Raw genomic sequence first — 20,156 nt, 5'->3', positions numbered from 1 at the left:
ACAGTCAGAAATGGGAAAATTCAGAATGGGGAAATTCATACTTTGCTTCTGTCTTAGAATCATCAAATCATAGAATCAGATGTGAGAAACACCCTAATCCCCACCTGGTCCCAGCAGCCAGCATTGGCCAATAGCCCTGATCGTTATAGCGTGCCAAGCACTCATCCCGCCTCCACCAGCCTCCCAGGCAGCGCATTCCAGACTGTCATCACCATCTGAGTAAAAAGGTTTTTCCTCACATCCCCCGAAACCTCCTGCCCCTCACCTTGAACCTATGGCCCCTCGTGACTGACCCTTCAACTAAGGAGAATGGTTGCCCCCTATCCACTCTGTCCATGAACCTCATAATCTTGTACACCTTGATCAGGTCGCCCTCTCAGTCTTCTCTGCTCCAATGAAAACAACCCAAGCCTATCCAACCTCTCTCCATGACTGAAATGTTCCATCCCAGGCAGCATCCTGGTGAATCCCCTCTGGACCCCCTCCAGTGCGTTCACATCCTTCCGATAATGTGGCGACCAGAACTGCACACAGTGCTCCAGCTGTGGCCTCACCAAAGTTCGATACAACTCCATCATGACCTCCCTGCTTTTGTAATCTGTACCCCGATTGATAAAGGCGAGTGTGCCATATACCTTTTTCACACCCTATTAACCTGCCTTTCCGCCTTCAGAGATCCCTTTATTCCACAGAACTTCCTAGTGTCTTACCATTCATTGAGTACCTCCCTTGTCAAATTACCCCTTCACAAAGGAAGACATGAATAATGTGCTAGAAGTTCTGAGAGAATCATGTTTTAGTGAGGAGCTGAAGGAAATCAGCATTAGTAGAGAAATTGTTTTGGGGAAATTGATGGGATTGAAGGTGGATAAATCTCCAGGTCCTGATGATCTTCACCCCAGAGAGATTTAAGGAAGTGGCCCTGGAAATACCAGATCCATTAGTGGTTATTTTCCAAAATTCTTTGGACTCTGGAATAGTTCCTACAGATTGGAGAGGAGCTAATGTAAGCCCGCTATTCAAAAAGGGAGGTAGAGAGAAAACAGGGAACTATAGACCAGTGAGCCTAACGTCGGGACTGGGGAAGCTGCTGGAGTCCATTATCAAGGATTTCATAACTCAGCATTTGGAAGCAGTGGTAGAATCAGATAAAGTCAGCATGGATTTACAAAAGGGAAATAATGCTTGACGAATCTATTGGAATATTTTGAGGATGTAACTGGTAGAGTTGACCGAGGAAAAGCAGTGGATGTGGTTTATTTAGACTTTCAGAAGGCTTTCGACAGGGTCTCACATAACAGACCACGATGTGAAGTTAAAGCACATGGGATTACAGGTAATGTCTTGAGATGGATAAAAAGTTGATTAGCAGATAGGAAGCAAAGAGTTGGCATAAATGGGTCTTTTTCTGATTGGCAGTCAGTGACTAGTGGGGTTCCACAGGGATCTGTGCTCGGGCCCCAACTGTTCACATTATATATTAATGATTTGGAAGAGGAAACTGAATGTATTTTCTCCAAATTTGCAGATGATGCAAAGTTGGGTGGGAGGGTGAGCTGTGAGGAGGATGCAGAGATGCTTCAGTGTGATTTGGACAGGCTGAGTGTGGGGGTATCTGCATGGCAGATGCAGTATAATGTGGATAAATGTGAGGTTATCCACTTTGTAGCAATAATAGGAAGACAGATTATTACTTGAATGGGTGTAAATTGAGAGAGGTGGATACTCAGTGAGACCTTAGAGTTCTCGTGCATCAGTCACTGAAAGTAAGCGTGCAGGTACAGCAGGCAGTGAAGAAGGGAAATGTTATGTTGGCCTTCATAGCGAGAGGATTTCATAGAATCCCTACAGAGCAGAAGGCCTATCGAGTCTGCACCGACCACAATCCCACCCAGGCCCTATCCCCATAAACCCATGTATTTACCCTCGATAATCCCTCTGACACCATGGGGCAATTTATCATGGCCAATCAACCGAACCCGCACATCTTTGGAGCGTGGGAGGAAACCGGAGCACCCGGAGGAAACCCACGCAGACACTGTGAGAATGAGCAAACTCCACACACAAACCCAAGCCCTGAATCGAACCAGGTCCCTGGCGCTGTGAAGCAGCGGTGCTACCCACTGTGCCACTCTCAAATTTGAGCATCGAGATGGGGATCCTTTTCTGCAATTGTACAGGGCGTTGGTGAGGCCACACCTGGTATATTGTGTGCAGTTTTGGTGTCCTTATCTGAGGAAGGATGTCCTTGCTATAGAGGAAGTACAGCGAAGGTTTACCAGGCTGATTCCTGGGATGGCAGGTCTGTCACATGAGGAGAGACTAAGTCGGTTAGGATTATATTCACTGGAGTTTAGAAGAGTGAGAGGGGATCTCATAGAAACTTATAAACTTCCAAAAGGATTAGACAGGGTAGATTCAGAAAGAATGTTCCCAATGGCGAGTCCAGAACTAGGGATCATAGTTTGAGGATAAGGGGTAAACCTTTTAGAACTGAGGTGAGGAGAAATTTCTTCACCCAGAGGGTGGTGAATGTGTGGAATTCACTCCCACAGAAAGTAGTTGAGGCCAAAACGTTGTCTGATTTCAAGAAGAAATTCGATATAGCTCTTAGGGCTGAAGGGATCAGCCCTAAGAGCTATGGATGAGAGGGGTGTGGAGGGATATGGTCCAAGTGCAGGTCAGTGGGACTAGGCATAAAATGGTTCGGCACAGACAAGAAGGGCCAAAAGGCCTGTTTCTGAGCTGTAATTTTCTATGGTTCTATGGATCGAGGGATATGGGGGGAAGGGGGGGATCAGGATATTGAATTCGATGATCAGCCACGATCAAAATGAATGGCAGAGCAGGATCAAAGGGCCGAATGGCCTCCTCCTGCTTCTAGTTTCTATGTCGGAGTGTTAAAAGATGTATTCTGAAGCGGTGCGGAAGTCAGACAATGGATAATTGTTCCTGCCAATGGGCACAGCCATGGCGAAATGTTAGGAACAGCAGAACACTTGCTGCGTCCTGAGGAATACAATGTTAGGAACTGACTGTTCCATACAGATATTCCCTCTTCCAGAGACAGGGCCATTACAACTCCATCACATCATCACTGGAATGGTTGCCCCTATCGTGGTAGAATTACTGGTAACTGGCCATCACTTGAGGAGGGGTGTGGACACAGGGGCTGCGGTCTCTGGTCCTGAGAGCAGATATACAAGTGCCTCCAAACTGGCATCCAAGTCACGGAGGCCATCCCAGCCTCTACATTGGGGAACATTTCAAAATAAGGGGAACCACAATGGCCCCAGGGACTTACAGGTGGAAGTTACCTGGCCTTATGGAGAGAGATTGGCTCCCGCAGGTCCAGCTGAACTGGTTGGAGATCTTCAGGTGAGGAATTTGGGGACTGTATGAAGTTATCAGTAAATACCCTGGAGTTTTCCAGGAAGGCCTGGGACGAAAGGGGCGAAGGCCAAGGTCCAATTTGACCCTGACGCTACACCTAGGTACGTAAGAACAAGGCCAATTCCATGCTCGCTGGCTGGAGAAGGTGAAAACTGAATCAGGGCCCAGAAAGTTTAGACATAAAGATTTGCGGAATGGGCCACGCCCATAGCTCCCATTCTTAAGCTGACAAATCGGTCTGTCTTTGTGGGGACTACAAACTAACAGTCAAACTCGATAGGTACCCCATGCCCCAAATCAAAGACCTGTTACGCTTAGTTAACAGGTGGCCAGACATTCTCCAAATTGGACACAAGCCCCGTCTATCTTCATCTCGAATCGATCAACATATACAAATACATATACATATACATGTACGAGTATTCTGGCTTGGCCCGCTGGCTCTCGTCAGCATGTGCTATTTTCCAGCCAGTCATGAAGAACATTCTTCATGGGCTACTCAAACTAGCAATGACATCATAGCACGGGAGCTTCAGAAAAGCAACACCTGGCAAACTGGCAAACTCCTAACTCTGAGCGCTGCCGAGCTGAATGAGAATGTTTCAGAGTCAAGTGGGAAGAGGGAATTTCAAGGGGTAAGTGTTAAGTAGTATTAAGGGATGTTGAGGGAGTAATTAAACTTGATTTCAGGGCTAATTTCAAGCTAAGTGAGTTCTTTAATCCAGGAACTAAAAGCTGCCCTTTTGGATTGGGTGCAGTTTAGTTGCAGTTCTGAAACTGGAGTTTCACTCTCACCTGAAGCTAGTTAACTAAGCAACTGGTTAAATCTAGATTCAAAAAGGGGGGTTAACAAGGTAGATGCAGAAAGGATGTTTCCTTTTATAGAATAATCTGGAAGGAGGAGTGATAGATTCAGGACAGAGAGTAGCAGGTTTCAAACAGAAATGAGGAGGAATCTCTCAACAGGCCGTGCGCCTGTGGAATTCACTGCCCAGAGTGTGGTGGATGGTGGGAACTTGAGTAAACTGAAGGAAGAGGTGGACAGATTTTTCAGGATTTGACAGGGCAAGGCTGAGGTGGAGCTGAGGTCAGCCATGATTGTATTAAATGGCGGGGCAGGCCCGTGGGGGTAACTACCTCCTCCAGATCCTCGTTCTTATCACTTTGATTTGATTTTTTAATTCATTTGTGACTGGCCAGCAGTTATTGCCCATTCTGAGTTGCTTGAGGGCAGTTGAGAGTCAACCACATTGCTGTGGCTCTGGAGTCACATGTAGGCTAGACCAGGTAAGGGAGGCAGATTTCCTTCCCAAGAGGACATTAGTGAACCAAGTGGGTTTTTCCAACAATCGATAATGGTTTCCGGTCATCAGCAGATTCTTAATTCCAGATATTTTTTGTTGAATTCAAATTCCACCACCTGCCAAGACGGGATTCGAACCTGGGTCCCCAGAACATTAATACAGCTAATTAATAGTCTAGCGAAAATACCACTGGGCCATCACCTCCCCATAATATACAGTAAATGGCAGAACCCTTAAGAGTATTGATTGGCAGAGGGATCTGGGTGTACAGGTACACAGGTCACTGAAAGTGGCAATGCAGGTGGAGAAGGTAATCAAGAAGGCATACGGCATGCTTGCCTTCATCGGCCGGGACATTGAGTTTAAAAATTGGCAAGTCATGTTGCAGCTTTACAGAACCTTAGTTAGGCCACACTTAGAATATAGTGTTCAATTCTGGTTTCCACACTACCAGAAGGATGTGGAGGCTTTGGACAAGATACAGAAAAGATTTACCAGGATGTTGCCTGGTATGGAGGGCATGAGCTATGAGGAGAGGTTGGAGAAACGTGGTTTGTTCTCACTAGAATGACAGAGGTTGAGGGGAGACCTGATAGAAGTTTACATGATTATGAGAGGCATGGACAGAGTGGATAGTCAGAAGCTTTTTCCCAGGGTGGAAGAGTCCATTCTAGGGGGCACAGGTTTAAGGTGCGAGGGGCAAGGTTTAAAGGGGATGTACGAGGCAGATTCTTTACACTGAGGGTGGTGGGTGCCTGGCACTCGCTGTCGGGGAAGGTAGTGGAAGCGGATACGGTAGTGACTTTTAAGGGGCGTCTTGATAAATACATGAATAGAATGGGAATAGAGGGATATGGCCCCTGGAAGCGTACGGGGTTTTAGTTAAGTCGGGCAGCATGGTCGGTGCAGGCTTGGAGGGCCGAAGGGCCTGTTCCTGTGCTGTAATTTTCTTTGTTCTTTGATTCTACCCTCCCAGGCATGCATTCCAGACTCACACCACCCTCGAGGTGAAAAAAGGATTTCCTCAAATCCCATAGAACCATAGAACCACAGAAAATTACAGCTCAGAAACAGGCCTTTTGGCCCTTCTTGTCTGTGCCGAACCATTTTATGCCTAGTCCCACTGACCTGCACTTGGACCATATCCCTCCACACCCCTCTCATCCAAGAACCCGTCCAAGTTTTTCTTAAATGCTAAAAGTGACCCCGCATTTACCACTTTATCCGGCAGCTCATTCCACACTCCCACCACTCTCTGCGTGAAGAAGCCCCCCCTAATATTCCCTATAAACTTTTCTCCTTTCACCCTTAACCCATGCCCTCTGGTTTTTTTCTCCCCTAGCCTCAGCGGAAAAAGCCTGCTTGCATTCAAAATATACCCATCAAAACCTTATACACCTCTATCAAATCTCCCCTCAATCTTCTACGCTCTAGAGAATAAAGTCCCAACCTATTCAATCTCTCTCTGTAACTCAGCTTCTCAAGTCCCGGCAACATCCTTGTGAACCTTCTCTGCACTCTTTCAATCTTATTTACATCCTTCCTGTAACTAGGTGACCAAAACTGTACACAATACTCCAAACTCAGCCTCACCAATGCCTTATATAACCTTACCATAACACTCCAACGTTTATACTCGATACTCCGATTTATAAAGGCCAATGTACCAAAGGCACTCTTTACGACCCTATCCACCTGTGACGTCACTTTTAGGGAATTCTGTACCTGTATTCCCAGATCCCTCTGTTCAACTGCACTCTTCAGAGTCCTACCATTTACCCTGTACGTTCTTCTTTGGTTTGTTCTTCCAAAGTGCAATATCTCACACTTGTCTGCGTTAAATTCCATTTGCCATTTTTCAGACCATTTTTCTAGTTGGTCCAAATCCCTCTGCAAGCTTTGAAAACCTTCCTCACTGTCCACTACACCTCCAAGCTTTGTATCATCAGCAAACTTGCTGATCCAATTGACCACATTATCATCCAGATCATTGATATAGATGACAAACAACAATGGACCCAACACCGATCCCTGCGGCACACCACTAGTCACAGGCCTCCACTCAGAGAAGCAATCCTCCACTACCACTCTCTGGCTTCTTCCATTGAGCCAGTGTCTTATCCAATTTACTACCTCCCCATGTATACCTAGCGACTGAACCTTCCTAACTAACCTCCCATGAGGGACCTTGTCAAAGGCCTTGCTGAAATCCAGGTAGACAACATCCACCGCCTTCCCTTCATCCACTTTCCTGGTAACCTCCTCGAAAAACTCTAATAGACTGGTCAAACATGACCTACCCCGCACAAAGCCATGTTGACTCTCCCTAATAAGTCCCTGTCTATCCAAATATTTGTAGATCCTATCCCGTATCACACCTTCCAATAACTTGCCCACCACCGACGTCAAACTTACTGGCCGATAATTTCCCGGATATCTTTTGGAACCTTTTTTAAACAACGGAACAACATGAGCCACCCTCCAATCATCCAGCACCTCCCCCGTGAATACTGACATTTTAAATATGTCTGCCAGGGCCCCTGCAAGTTCCCCCCGAAACCTCCGACATATCACCTTCAACTAATGGAAACAGCTGCTTCCTACAACCCTGTCCATATCTCTCCTAATCTAACAAACCACAATCAGGTACCCTCTCAACTTCTCTGCTAAAGATTGGTACCACATCTACAAACATCCAGTCCCTTCACCACCGACGCTCAGTAGCAGCAGTGTGTACTATTCTCAAGATGCACTGTGGCAACTGACCAAAGATCCTTGGACAGCACCTTCCAATCCACAACAAACTCCATCTAGAAGGACAAGGGCAGCAGATACCTGGGAACACCACCACCTGCAAGTTCCCCTCCAAGCCTCTCACCATCCTGACTTGGAAATATATCGCCGTTCCTTCACAGTTGCTGGGTCAAAATCCTGGAATTCCCTCCCTAACGGCATTGTGGGTAAACCCACAGCACATGGACTGCAGCGATTCAAGAAAGCAGCTCAACATCACCTTCTCAAGGGCAACTAGGGATGGGCAATAAACGCTGGCCAGCCAGCGACGCCCGTGTCCCACGAATGAATAAAAAAAAGTTAAGTTAATGGATTGGATAACTACTTGAATGGGAAAAATCTACAGGCTACAGGGAACATTCAGGAGTGTGGGATTAATTGGGGAGCTTTACCAAAGAGCCGGCAGATGTACACTTGGCTGAATGGAATCAAAGAACAAAGAAAATTACAGCACAAGAACAGGCCCTTCGGCCCTCCAAGCCTGCACCGATCATGCTGCCCAACTGAACTAAAACCCCCGACCCTTCCGGGGACCATATCCCTCTATTCCCATCCTATTCATGTATTTGTCAAGACGCCCCTTAAAAGTCACTATCGTATCTGCTTCCACTACCTCCCCCGGCAACGAGTTCCAGGCACCCACTACTCTCTGTGTAAAAAATCTGCCTCGTACATCTCCTTTAAACCTTGCCCCTCGCACCTTAAACCTGTGCCCCCGAGTAATTGACTCTTCCACCCTGGGAGAAAGCTTCTGACTATCCAATCTGTCCATGCCTCTCATAATCTTGTAGACTTCTATCAGGTCGCCCCTCAATCTCCGTCGCTCCAGTGAGAACAAACCAAGTTTCTCCAACCTCTCCTCATAGCTAATGCCCTCCTTACCAGGCAACATCCTGGTAAATCTTTTCTGTACCCTCTCCAAAGCCTCCACATCCTTCTGGTAGTGTGGCGACCAGAATTGAACACGATATTCCAAGCGCGGCCTCACTAAGGTTCTATAAAGCTGCAACATGACTTGCCAATTTTTAAACTCAATGCCCTGGCCAATGAAGGCAAGCATGCCGTATGCCTTCTTGACGACCTTCTCCACCTGCATTGCCACTTTCAGTGACCTGTGTACCTGTACACCCAGATCCCTCTGCCTATCAATCCTCTTCAGGATTCTGCCATTTACTGTATATTTCCTATCTGTATTAGACCTTCCAAAATGTATTACCTCACATTTGTCCGGATTAAACTCCATCTGCCTCCTCTCCGCCCAAGTCTCCAACTGATCTATATCCTGCTGTATCCTCTGATGGTCCTCATCGCTATCCACAAATCCACCAACCTTTGTGTCGTCCGCAAACTTACTAATCAATCCAGTTACATTTTCCTCCAAATCATTTATATATATTACAAACAGCAAAGGTCCCAGCACTGATCCCTGAGGAACACCACTTGTCACAACCCTCCATTCAGAAATGCATCCTTCCACTGCTGCCCTCTGTCTTCTATGACCGAGCCAGTTCTGTATCCATCTTGCCAGCTCACCTCTGATCCGATGCGACTTCACCTTCTGCACCAGTCTGCCATGAGGGACCTTGTCCAAAATCTCTCTGTGCTTTTCTAGGAAGCAATCCCAGCAGGTGGTGGACCGATCGGAGAGAAACATTCTCTATATTTTGCTGTACTGAATCTTTTGGACAGGCTGAAATATAAATTGCTGACTGAGAATCTTCGCAGGGACAAGATAACTGTAACATATCCAGCTAGATTGGGACTCGTGCCTAATTCCTCACCTTAAAGTGAGATTACAAGATGAAATACTCACGTATTTCTCCCGAGATCCAGTGTTAACTGCTTTCCCTCCAGCTCCACTGAGATGCTGATGAGGTTTGGATAGCTCTTCTGCAAAAGGCATAAAGAATTACTCTTACTGATGGAAGCTCCATATTACTCATAGAGTCATAGAGTTTACAGCATGGAAACAGGCCCTTCAGCCCAACTTGTCCTTGCCGCATAGTTTTTACCACTAAGCTAGTCCCAATTGCCTGTGTTTGGCCCATATCCCTCTATACCCATCTCAAGGGGCTTTTCACAGTAATTCCATTGCAGTGTTAATGTAAGCCAATTTGTGACGAATAAATAAACTTTAACTTGTAGCCATGTAACTGCCTCTATGACTGCCTCTGGCAACTCGTGTGTGAAACAATTGCCCCTCTGGACACTTTTGTATCTCTCCCCTTTCATCTTAAACCTATGACCTCTAGTTTTAGACTCCCCTACCTTTGGGAAAAGATGTTGACTATCTCGCTGATCTGTGCCCCTCATTATTTTATAGACCTCTATAAGGTCATCCCTCAGCCTTCTATATGCGAGTGAATAAAATCCCAGTCTATCCAGCCTCTCCTTACAACTCAATCCATCAAGTCTCGGTAGCATCTTAGTAAATCTTTCCAGTTGAATAATATCCCGAAATACTCACACGACAGGAGAAGAGTAAATGCTGACCACCTTCCTTTCGGATCTTTGCAGAATTTATCAGAAGGAGCAGCTCTCCTGCGTACTCGCCGGAACATCATGGATAGTGGAACATGGAAGGAATCTATTCTGCACAATGCAGTTTCTCCACTTTAACCTGCCTCAGGTCTTGACCTCACTGTGACTCAACCTTTCTCCTTGTCCGTAACTAACTGCAGCAGAGGGTGATGTTACTGAGTTTATGATCCTGCCGGAATGCTCCTGGGACATGAGTTCAAATCACATCAGTTCAGGAGAATATAAATTCAGTAACTAACTCTGAAACAAGAAACTGGACTCATTAATAGTGGTAATAAATCCACCGGATTGTCACAGAAAGCCATTGATTCACTGTCCAGCTTCTGGTTCCCACAAGTTCAAGATAATTATTGCTTTGACCTTTGATCACATGTTTCTTTTGGGAAAACCACCAGTATCGAGCAACTGCTCCGGGATTGAATTTTACACCAAAATTGAAGACTCAAGGGCAACCTTTCAGGTCTTGCTTGTGCAGGAATCTCAAGGAGTTGGTTTGCAGGTGCAGCAGGTAATTAAGAAGGCAAATGGAATTTTGTCCTTTATTGCTGGAGGGATGGAGTTTAAAAACAGTGAGGTTATGTTGCAGCTGTATAAGGTGCTGGTGAGGCCACACCTGGAGTACTGTGTACAGTTTTGGTCTCCTTACTTGAGAAAGGATATACTGGCACTGGAGAGGGTGCAGAGGAGATTCACTAGGTTGATTCCGGAGTTGAGAGGGTTGGCTTATGAGGAGAGGGGCGACTTGACAAAGACATGAATAGGATGAGAATAGATAGATATGGTCCCCGGAAAAGTATGGAGTTTCAGTTCAGTTGGGCAGCATGGTCGGTGCAGGCTTAGAGGGCTGAAGGGCCTGTTCCTGTGCTGTAATTTTATTTATTCTTTGTTTGTTGAGAGACTGAGTAGACTGGGGCTATACTCATTGGAATTCAGAAGAATGAAGGGAGATCTTATGGAAACATATAAGATTATGTAGGGAATAGATAAGATAGAAGCAGGGAAGTTGCTTCCACTGGTGGGTGAAACTAGAACTAGGGGGCATGGCCTCAAAAAAGGGGAAGCAGATTTAGGACTGAGTTGAGAAGGAACTTCTTCACACAAAGGGTTGTGAATCTGTGGAATTCCCTGCCCAGTGAAGCAGTTGAGGCTACCTCATTGAATGTTTTTAAGGCAAGGATAGATAAATTTTTGAACAGTAAATGAATTAAGGGTTATGATGAGCGGGCGGGTAAGTGGAGCTGAGTCCACAAAAAGTTCAGCCATGATCTTATTGAATGACGGAGCAGGCTCGAGGGGCCAGATGGCCAACTCCTGTTCCTAGTTCTTATGTTCTAATGCTTCAGAAGGAGAAAGAAAGCGAAACTGAGAGAGAGAGAGTGACATTCAGGGCAAGAGGGAGAGAGGGAGAGAGAATTTAAATCCAAATAATAAAGTCTGTAAATAAAAGATCATAAGACCATAAGACATAGGAGCAGAATGAGGCCACTCAGCCCATCGAGTTTGCCCCGCCATTCAATCGTGGCTGATATTTTTCTCATCCCCATTCTCCTGCCTTTTCCCCATAACCCCTGATCCCTTTATTAATCAAGAACCTATCTATCTCTGTCTTAAAGACACTCAATGACCCGGCCTCCACAGCCTTCTGTGGTAAAGAGTTCCACAGATTCACCACTCTCTGGCTGAAGAAATTCCTCCTCATCTCTGTTTTAAAGGATCGTCCCTTTAGCCTGAGGTTGTGCCCTCTGGTTCTAGTTTTTCCTACCAGTGGAAACATCCTCTCCACGTCCACTCTATCCAAGCCTCGCAGTATCCTGTAAGTTTCAATAAGATCCCCCATCATCCTTCTAAACTCCAGTGCGTATAGACACAGAGTCCTCAACCGTTCCTCATACGACAAGCTCTTCATTCCAGGGATCATTCTTGCGAACCTCCTCTGGACCTTTTCCAAGGCCAGTACCTCCTTCCTTAGATACAGGGCCCAAAACTGCTCACAAATGGGGTCTGACCATAGCCTTACACAGCCTCAGAAGTACATCCCTGCTCCTGTATTCTAGCTCTCGACATGAATGCTAACATTGCATTTGCCTTTCTAACTGCCGACTGAACCTGCACATTAACCTTAAGAAAGGATAGCATTCCATTAGCCTTCTTGCTGCAGTTGCAACCTAACGTTTGGATACTCAGAATACCTCGTTCTGTCTGCACCTTGAGACTCTGCAGCCGTTCCCCCTCTGTTAGTTACTCTGCTTTTTCCTGTTCCTGCCAGTGGGAACTATCTCACTCTTTCCCACATTATACTCTGTCCGCCAGGATTTTTCCCACTCACTCAACCGTTGTGAATCCATCTCCAACCTCCTTATGCCGACTTCACGGCATTACTATCGATACTTTACTATCTTTCATTGGAACAAGCCTTTGCTTCCTTCATCAATGTCACTGTTACAAATGTTGAAATGTTGAGTCCTGGACACAGGCCCGCTGGAGGCCCTCCACTCCTTATATCCTGCCAATGAGAAAAAGATTCATTTCTGCATCCTCTCCACTTTCTGCCAGTCTTTCACCTGTAAACATGTTAACCCCAACAGCATTGAGCTTTCATTTCCCCAAAAACCTTTAGTGTGGCACTTCATCAAATTCCTTCTCAAAATGCAAATACAGCCATCGACCGGCTGCCTTTTATCCACAGCACAGGTTCCATCACATTTAATGGGTTTAGTGTGGCAGGGAGGTGGGAACCGGACCAGCAGACCAGTGAATGTAGGAACTGGGGGAAAATGTGAGACTGGGATAAACACAGCTCAGAGTAAGAGCCGGCAGAGGGAGGCTGCGGGACACAAGAACAAAGAACAAAGAACAATGCAGCACAGGAACAGGCCCTTCGGCCCTCCAAGCCCGCGCCGCTCCCTGGTCCAAACTAGACCATTCTTTTGTATCCCTCCATTCCCACTCCGTTCATATGGCTGTCTAGATAAGTCTGAAACGTTCCCAATGTGTCCGCCTCCACCACCTTGCCCGGCAGCGCATTCCAAGCCCCCACCACCCTCTGCGTAAAATACGTCCTTCTGATATCCGTGTTAAACCTCCCCCCCCTCACCTTGAACCTATGACCCCTCGTGAACGTCACCACCGACCTGGGGAAAAGCTTCCCACCATTCACCCTATCTATGCCTTTCATAATTTTATACACCTCTATTAAGTCTCCCCTCATCCTCCGTCTTTCCAGGGAGAACAACCCCAGTTTACCCAATCTCTCCTCATAACTAAGCCCCTCCATACCAGGCAACATCCTGGTAAACCTCCTCTGCACTCTCTCCAAAGCCTCCACGTCCTTCTGGTAGTGTGGCGACCAGAACTGGACGCAGTATTCCAGATGCGGCCGAACCAACGTTCTATACATCTGCAACATCAGACCCCAACTTTTATACTCTATACCCCGTCCTATAAAGGCAAGCATGCCATATGCCTTCTTCACCACCTTCTCCACCTGTGACGTCACTTTTAAGGATCTGTGGACTTGCACACCCAGGTCCCTCTGCGTATCTACACCCTTTATGGTTCTGCCATTTATCATATAGCTCCTCCCGACATTATTTCTACCACAATGCATCACTTCGCATTCATCAGGATTGAACTCCATCTGCCATTTCTTTGCCCAAATTTCCAGCCTATCTATATCCTTCTGTAGCTTCTGACAATGCTCCTCACTATCTGCAAGTCCTGCCAATTTTGTGTCGTCCGCAAACTTACTGATCACCCCAGTTACACCTTCTTCCAGATCGTTTATATAAATCACAAACAGCAGAGGTCCCAATACAGAGCCCTGCGGAACACCACTAGTCACAGGCCTCCAGCCGGAAAAAGACCCTTCCACTACCACCCTCTGTCTTCTGTGACCAAGCCAGTTCTCCACCCATCGAGCCACCTCCCCCTTTATCCCATGAGATCCAACCTTTTTCACCAGCCTACCATGAGGGACTTTGTCAAACGCTTTACTAAAGTCCATATAGACGACATCCACGGCCCTTCCCTCGTCAACCATTTTGGTCACTTCTTCAAAAAACTCCACCAGGTTAGTGAGGCATGACCTCCCTCTCACAAAACCATGCTGACTATCGTTAATGAGTTTATTCCTTTCTAAATGCGCATACATCCTATCTCTAAGAATCTTCTCCAACAACTTCCCCACCACGGACGTCAAGCTCACCGGCCTATAATTACCCGGGTTATCCTTCCTACCCTTCTTAAATAACGGGACCACATTAGCTATCCTCCAATCCTCTGGGACCTCACCTGCGTCCAGTGACGAGACAAAGATTTGCGTCAGAGGCCCAGCGATTTCATCTCTCGTCTCCCTGAGCAGCCTTGGATAGATTCCATCAGGCCCTGGGGATTTGTCAGTCTTTATATTCTCTAACAAACCTAACACTTCCTCCTTTGTAATGGAGATTTTCTCCAACGGTTCAACACTCCCCTCCGAGACACTCCCAGTCAACACATCCCTCTCCTTTGTGAATACCGACGCAAAGTATTCATTTAGGATCTCCCCTACTTCTTTGGTCTCCAAGCATAAGTCCCCACTTTTGTCCCTGAGAGGTCCGATTTTTTCCCTGACAACCCTTTTGTTCCTAACGTATGAATAAAATGCCTTGGGATTCTCCTTAATCCTGTCTGCCAAGAACATTTCGTGACCCCTTTTTGCTCTTCTAATTCCCCGTTTGAGTTCTTTCCAACTTTCTTTGTACTCCTCCAGAGCTCCCTCCGTTTTTAGCTGCCTGGACCTAACATACGCCTCTCTTTTCTTTTTGACCAGTCCCTCAATTTCCCTGGTTATCCACGGTTCTCGAATCCTACCCTTCCTATCCTTCTTTTTTACAGGCACATGCCTATCCTGCAGCCCTAACAACTGTTCCTTAAAAGACTCCCGCATGCCAGATGTGGATTTACCCTCAAACAGCCTCTCCCAATCAACAGCTGCCAATTTCTGCCTGATCCCACTAAAGTTAGCCTTCCCCCAATCCAACACCTTACCCTTGGGACACCACTCATCCTTTTCCATCACTATCCTAAAGCTAACAGAATTGTGGTCACTATTTGCCACATGCTCCCACAGCGGGACTGGAGGTCTGGAGTGTGTTTGCTTCAGTGCAAGAAGTATAACAGGTAAGACATGAACAGAGAGCCTGGGTTACTGCATGGAACTATGATGTTACTGCAATTACAGAGACATGGTTGAAGGAGGGACAGGACATTCTGGGATATTGTTGTTTTAGACGGGACAGAAGGGGAAACAAAAGGGGTGGGGGAGTTGCATTGCTGATTAGGGAGCAGATCACAGCTGTGTGGAGGGAGGAGACATTGGAGGGATTGTGTCGTGAGGCATTGTGGGTGGAGCTCAGGAATAGGAAGGGTGAAATCACAATGTTGGGAGTGTACTATAGACCTCCCAACAGCCCGCAGGAGACAGGAGCAGCTGTGTAGTCAGATACTGAAAAGGTGTGAGTAAAGCAAGGGTAGTTATGGTGGGTGACTAACTTCCCCCATATTGACTGGGAATCCCTTACAGCAAGGGGCTTGGATAGACAGCAAAGAATTAGATGTATCGAGGAGGGCTTTTTGATAAAGTATGTGGGTGGGTGTGTGGGTTAGGTTGATTGGCCAGACAAAAATTGCTCCTTAGTGTCCTGAGATGCGTAGGTTAGAGGGATTAGCGGGTACATGTGTAGGGATAAGGGGGTAGGGCCTGGGTGGGATTGTGGTCGGTGCAGACTCGATGGGCCGAATGGCCTCTTTCTGCACGGTAGGATTCTATGATTTCTATGATATGTTGACAATCCAACCAGGATTTGGGCCATACCAGACTTGATGTTTCAGGGGGGAGCATTTTGGGTTTAGCAACCATAATTCCATAAATAAGAAGTCTGACAACACCAGGGTAGAGTCCAACAGGTTTATTTGGAATCACGAGCTTTTGGAGCGCTGCTCCGTTATCACCTGAATGATGAACAAGGGTTGGGAAATCATGTTGCAGCTATATAAAACCTCGGTTAGGCCGCATTTGGAGTATTGTGTGCAGTTCTGGTCGCCACACTACCAGAAGGACACGGAAGCTTTGGAGAGACTGTAAAGAAGGTTCACCAGGATGTTGCCTGGTCCCGAGGGTGTTGGCTATGAGGAGAGGTTGAATAAACTAGGATTGTTTTCACTGGAAAGATGGAGGCTGAGGGGAGACCTGATAGAGGTTTACAAAATGATGAGAGGCACAGACAGGGTGGATAGTCAGAGGCTTTTTCCCAGGGTGGAAGTGTCAATTACAAGGGGGCACAGGTTCTAGGTGAGAGGGGGAAAGTTTAAGGGAGATGTGCGGGGGAAGTTTTTCACGCAGAGAGTGGTGGGTGCCTGGAACGCGCTGCCAGAGGAGGTGGTGGAACATTTAAGCAACATTTAAGAGGCATATGGATGGGTCATGAATAGGGAGGAAATAGAGGGATACCATAAGACCATAAGACCATAAGACATAGGAGCGGAAGTAAGGCCATTCGGCCCATCGAGTCCACTCCACCATTCAATCATGGTTGATTTCAACTCCATTTACCCGCTCTCTCCCCATAGCCCTTAATTCCTCGAGAAATCAAGAATTTATCAATTTCTGTCTTGAAGACGCTCAACGTCTCGGCCTCCACAGCCCTCTGTGGCAATGAATTCCACAGACCCACCACTCTCTGGCTGAAGAAATTTCTCCTCATCTCTGTTCTAAAGTGACTCCCTTTTATTCTAAGGCTGTGCCCCCGCGTCCTAGTCTCCCCTGTTAATGGAAACAACTTCCCTACGTCCATCCTATCTAAGCCGTTCATTATCTTGTAAGTTTCTATCAGATCTCCCCTCAACCTCCTAAACTCCAATGAATATAATCCCACGATCCTCAGACGTTCATCGTATGTCAGGCCTACCATTCCTGGGATCATCCGTGTGAATCTCCGCTGGACCCGCTCCAGTGCCAGTATGTCCTTCCTGAGGTGTGGGGCCCAAAATTGCTCACAGTACTCCAAATGGGGCCTAACCAGTGCTTTATAAAGCCTCAGAAGTACATCCCTGCTTTTGTATTCCAAGCCTCTTGAGATAAATGACAACATTACATTTGCTTTCTTAATTACGGACCGAGTAAGGGTTGAAGGTATTTACATTACATTTGCTTTCTTAATTACGGACCGAGTAAGGGTTGAAGGTATTTGTTTTAGTTTAGTTCGGGCATCATGATCGGAACAGGCTTGGAGGGCCGAACGGCCTGTCCTGTACTTTTCTTTGTTCTTTGTGAAGAACTCCAATAAATGAGTTAAACACAATTAAAACCATGTTGCCTCTTCCCAATTATTCCCGTTTTTCCAGTTGGCCAGCTATTAAAACCTCCCAAATAACCAATTCGAACACCTTGCCCATGACAACTGTCAGGCTTCAGGTTTCCTGATTTCTGTCTCCCTCCCTTTCTGAGGAGGAGCAATGGTTCCTTTCCCGTCTGGTGGAACTTTCCAGAACCTCGTGAACTTTGAAAAATGAAAACCAATGCATCGGCCCCCTGATTATCATCTGCCCCTCATTTGTTCGACTGGAGCAGGACAGAGGGAGAGATTCTCAGCAGCAGTGCTGAGGGTGAGTAAAGTGCTGTGATTTATTTATTTAATCCGTTTTTTCGCGGGCTTTTTTCAAGGGTTTAAACTAAAGGAAGTAGGCCGCAGGGGATTCTGGGAGATTGTGTTTTTTAGTATAAAAGTCACTTTATACAGCGGGCAGCGCGGGAGCGAGCAGCGTCGGGAGCGGGCAGCGCGGGAGCGGGCAGCGTCGGGAGCGGGCAGCGCGGGAGCGGGCAGCGTCGGGAGCGGGCAGCGTCGGGAGCGGGGAGTAGAGTGTGAACTGGCTTTGGCTCACAGGGCTCCGGCGAGGACAGGCAGAGGCAGGGTAGGGTTTCACTTTTAAATTACACCAACTTATACAAGATAAATTGGTATGGAGGGATATGTAATGTGCTGTTGCTGCATGATGTGGGAGCAAGTGGACCCCAAGGTGGACCCCAGGGACCAGGTCTGCAATAAGTGCTGGTTGCTGGAGGATCTCCAGCTCAAGATAGATGAACTGGACTCTGAGCTACAGACACTGAGGCTTATCAGGGAAGGGGAGAGCTGTCTGGATAATGTGTATAAAGAGAAAGTCACGCCCCTTAGACTGACTAACTTAGCTGGGGGTCAGGGACAACAGGGAGTGTCTGCGGGTGAGGCGGGCAGTGGGGGGAAGAAGGCGGGCAGTGGGGGGAAGAAGGGAAGTAGTTTGCGGGAGGTAAAGTCCCAAGAACCTCAGCCCTTAAATCTTTGTAACAGATTTGAGGTTCTTGCCACCAGTGTAGATGGAAAAATGACTGCGAGAAGGACGAGCAAACTGTCGGCAGTACCAGGGTGCAGGGTGCTGCTGGAACGGAGAAATCAAAGAGAAATGTAGTAGTAATTGGGGATAGTGTAGTTAAGGGCATAGACACTGTTCTCTGTGACCAGGATAAGCAATACCGTAGGTTGTGTTGCCTGCCTGGTGCTCGGGTCCAGGATGTATCATCTGGGCTGCAGAGGAACCTGGAGTGGGAGGGTGAAAATCCAGTTGTCGTGGTCCATGTAGGTGCCAATGACATAGACAAAACAGGAACTAAGGATCTGCACAGGGAGTACGAAGAGCTGGGGAACAAATTAAAGAGCAGAACCAACAAGGTGGTAATCTCCGGATTACTACCTGAGCCACGCGCAAATTGGCGCAGGGTTAATAGGATTAAGGAGACGAATGCGTGGCTCAAGGATTGGTGTGGGAGGAATGGGTTCGAATTCATGGGGCATTGGCACCAGTATTTGGGCAGATGGGACCTGTATAGATGGGATGGTCTCCGTTTGAACCGTGCTGGGACCAGAGTCCTCGCGAATCGTATCACTAGGGCTGTAGATAGGGCTTTAAACTAATTTATGGGGGGGAGGGTGCAGAGGTAAGAGGAATTACAAAATCAATGGTAGAGGAGAGGAAGCGAGTGCAAGTGAATGAGGGCATTCAAGTAGTTAAAGGAGTAGAGGGCGAGGGAGAGGTTGATAGCGTTTCATCAAATCGGGTCCAGATAAAAGCTGGAATAAAGACACTTTGCCCGAATGCAAGAAGCATTCGGAACAAAAATAATGAGTTGATGGTGCAAATCAGCACGAATGGGTATGATCGAGTGGCCATTACAGAAACGTGGCTGCAGGGTGACCAGGACTGGGAGATGAATATCCAGGGGTATCAGGCATTTAGGAAGAATAGACAGGAAGGAAAAGGTGGTGGGATAGCTCTGTTAATGAAAGATAATATCAGGGTAGTAGTGAGGGATGACATAGGCTCTAAGGAACAAAACATGGAATCGTTATGGGGAGAGATAAGGAATAGTAGGGGGAGAAAGACACTTGTAGGCGTGGTCTATAGGCCCCCAAATAATAATGTTGAGGTGGGGAGGGCTATAAACAAGCAAATAATGGATGCGTGTAAAAACGGAATGGCAATAATCATGGGGGACTTCAACTTGCATATTGATTGGCTGACTCAAGTTCGAAGGGGTGGGATGGAGGAAGAGTTCTTAGAATGCTGTCGGGATAGTTACCTTGAACAGTATGTTACAGAACCGACGAGGGAACGAGTTATCTTAGATCTGGTAACGTGTAACGAGGTAGGTAGAATTAAGGATGTTCTTGTGAAGGACCCTCTTGGGTCAAGTGATCACATTATGGTCGAATTTTCTGATACAAATGAAAGAGGAGAAAGTAGGGTCCCATACCACTGTCCTCTGTTTGAACAGAGGGAAGTACGATAGGATGAGGGCTGAATTGGCTCAGGTGGACTGGGAGAGCAGACTGGTAGGTAGGACAGCTGAGGAACAGTGGAGGATTTTTAAGGAGATCCTTTTCAGTACTCGGCAACAATATATTCCGGTGATAAAGAAGGACTGTAAGAAAAGGGATAACCAGCCGTGGATAACGAAGGAAATTAAGGAGAGTGTTAAATTAAAGACCGATGCGTACAGAGTGGCCAAAAATAGTGGAGAATCGGAAGATTGGGAAAACTTTAAGAAACAAC

The 20,156-nt window shown here is 46.8% G+C and overlaps 1 protein-coding gene across 1 annotated transcript in view; it reads right to left on the bottom strand.

The window, feature by feature from the left end:
• Nucleotides 1–20,156, bottom strand: part of LOC144481080 (disintegrin and metalloproteinase domain-containing protein 12-like) — a 359,843-nt gene that overhangs the window by 200,911 nt on the left and 138,776 nt on the right. Inside the window, exon 3 of the mRNA XM_078200726.1 lies at nt 9,304–9,380. Coding sequence (XP_078056852.1) covers nt 9,304–9,380 — 77 coding nt within the window. The remainder of the gene's footprint in view (nt 1–9,303; nt 9,381–20,156) is intronic.

The sequence above is a fragment of the Mustelus asterias genome, chromosome 1 (assembly GCF_964213995.1).
Source record: "Mustelus asterias chromosome 1, sMusAst1.hap1.1, whole genome shotgun sequence".
Classification (NCBI taxonomy): domain Eukaryota; kingdom Metazoa; phylum Chordata; class Chondrichthyes; order Carcharhiniformes; family Triakidae; genus Mustelus; species Mustelus asterias.
This window is presented reverse-complemented; position numbering and strand designations above follow the sequence as displayed.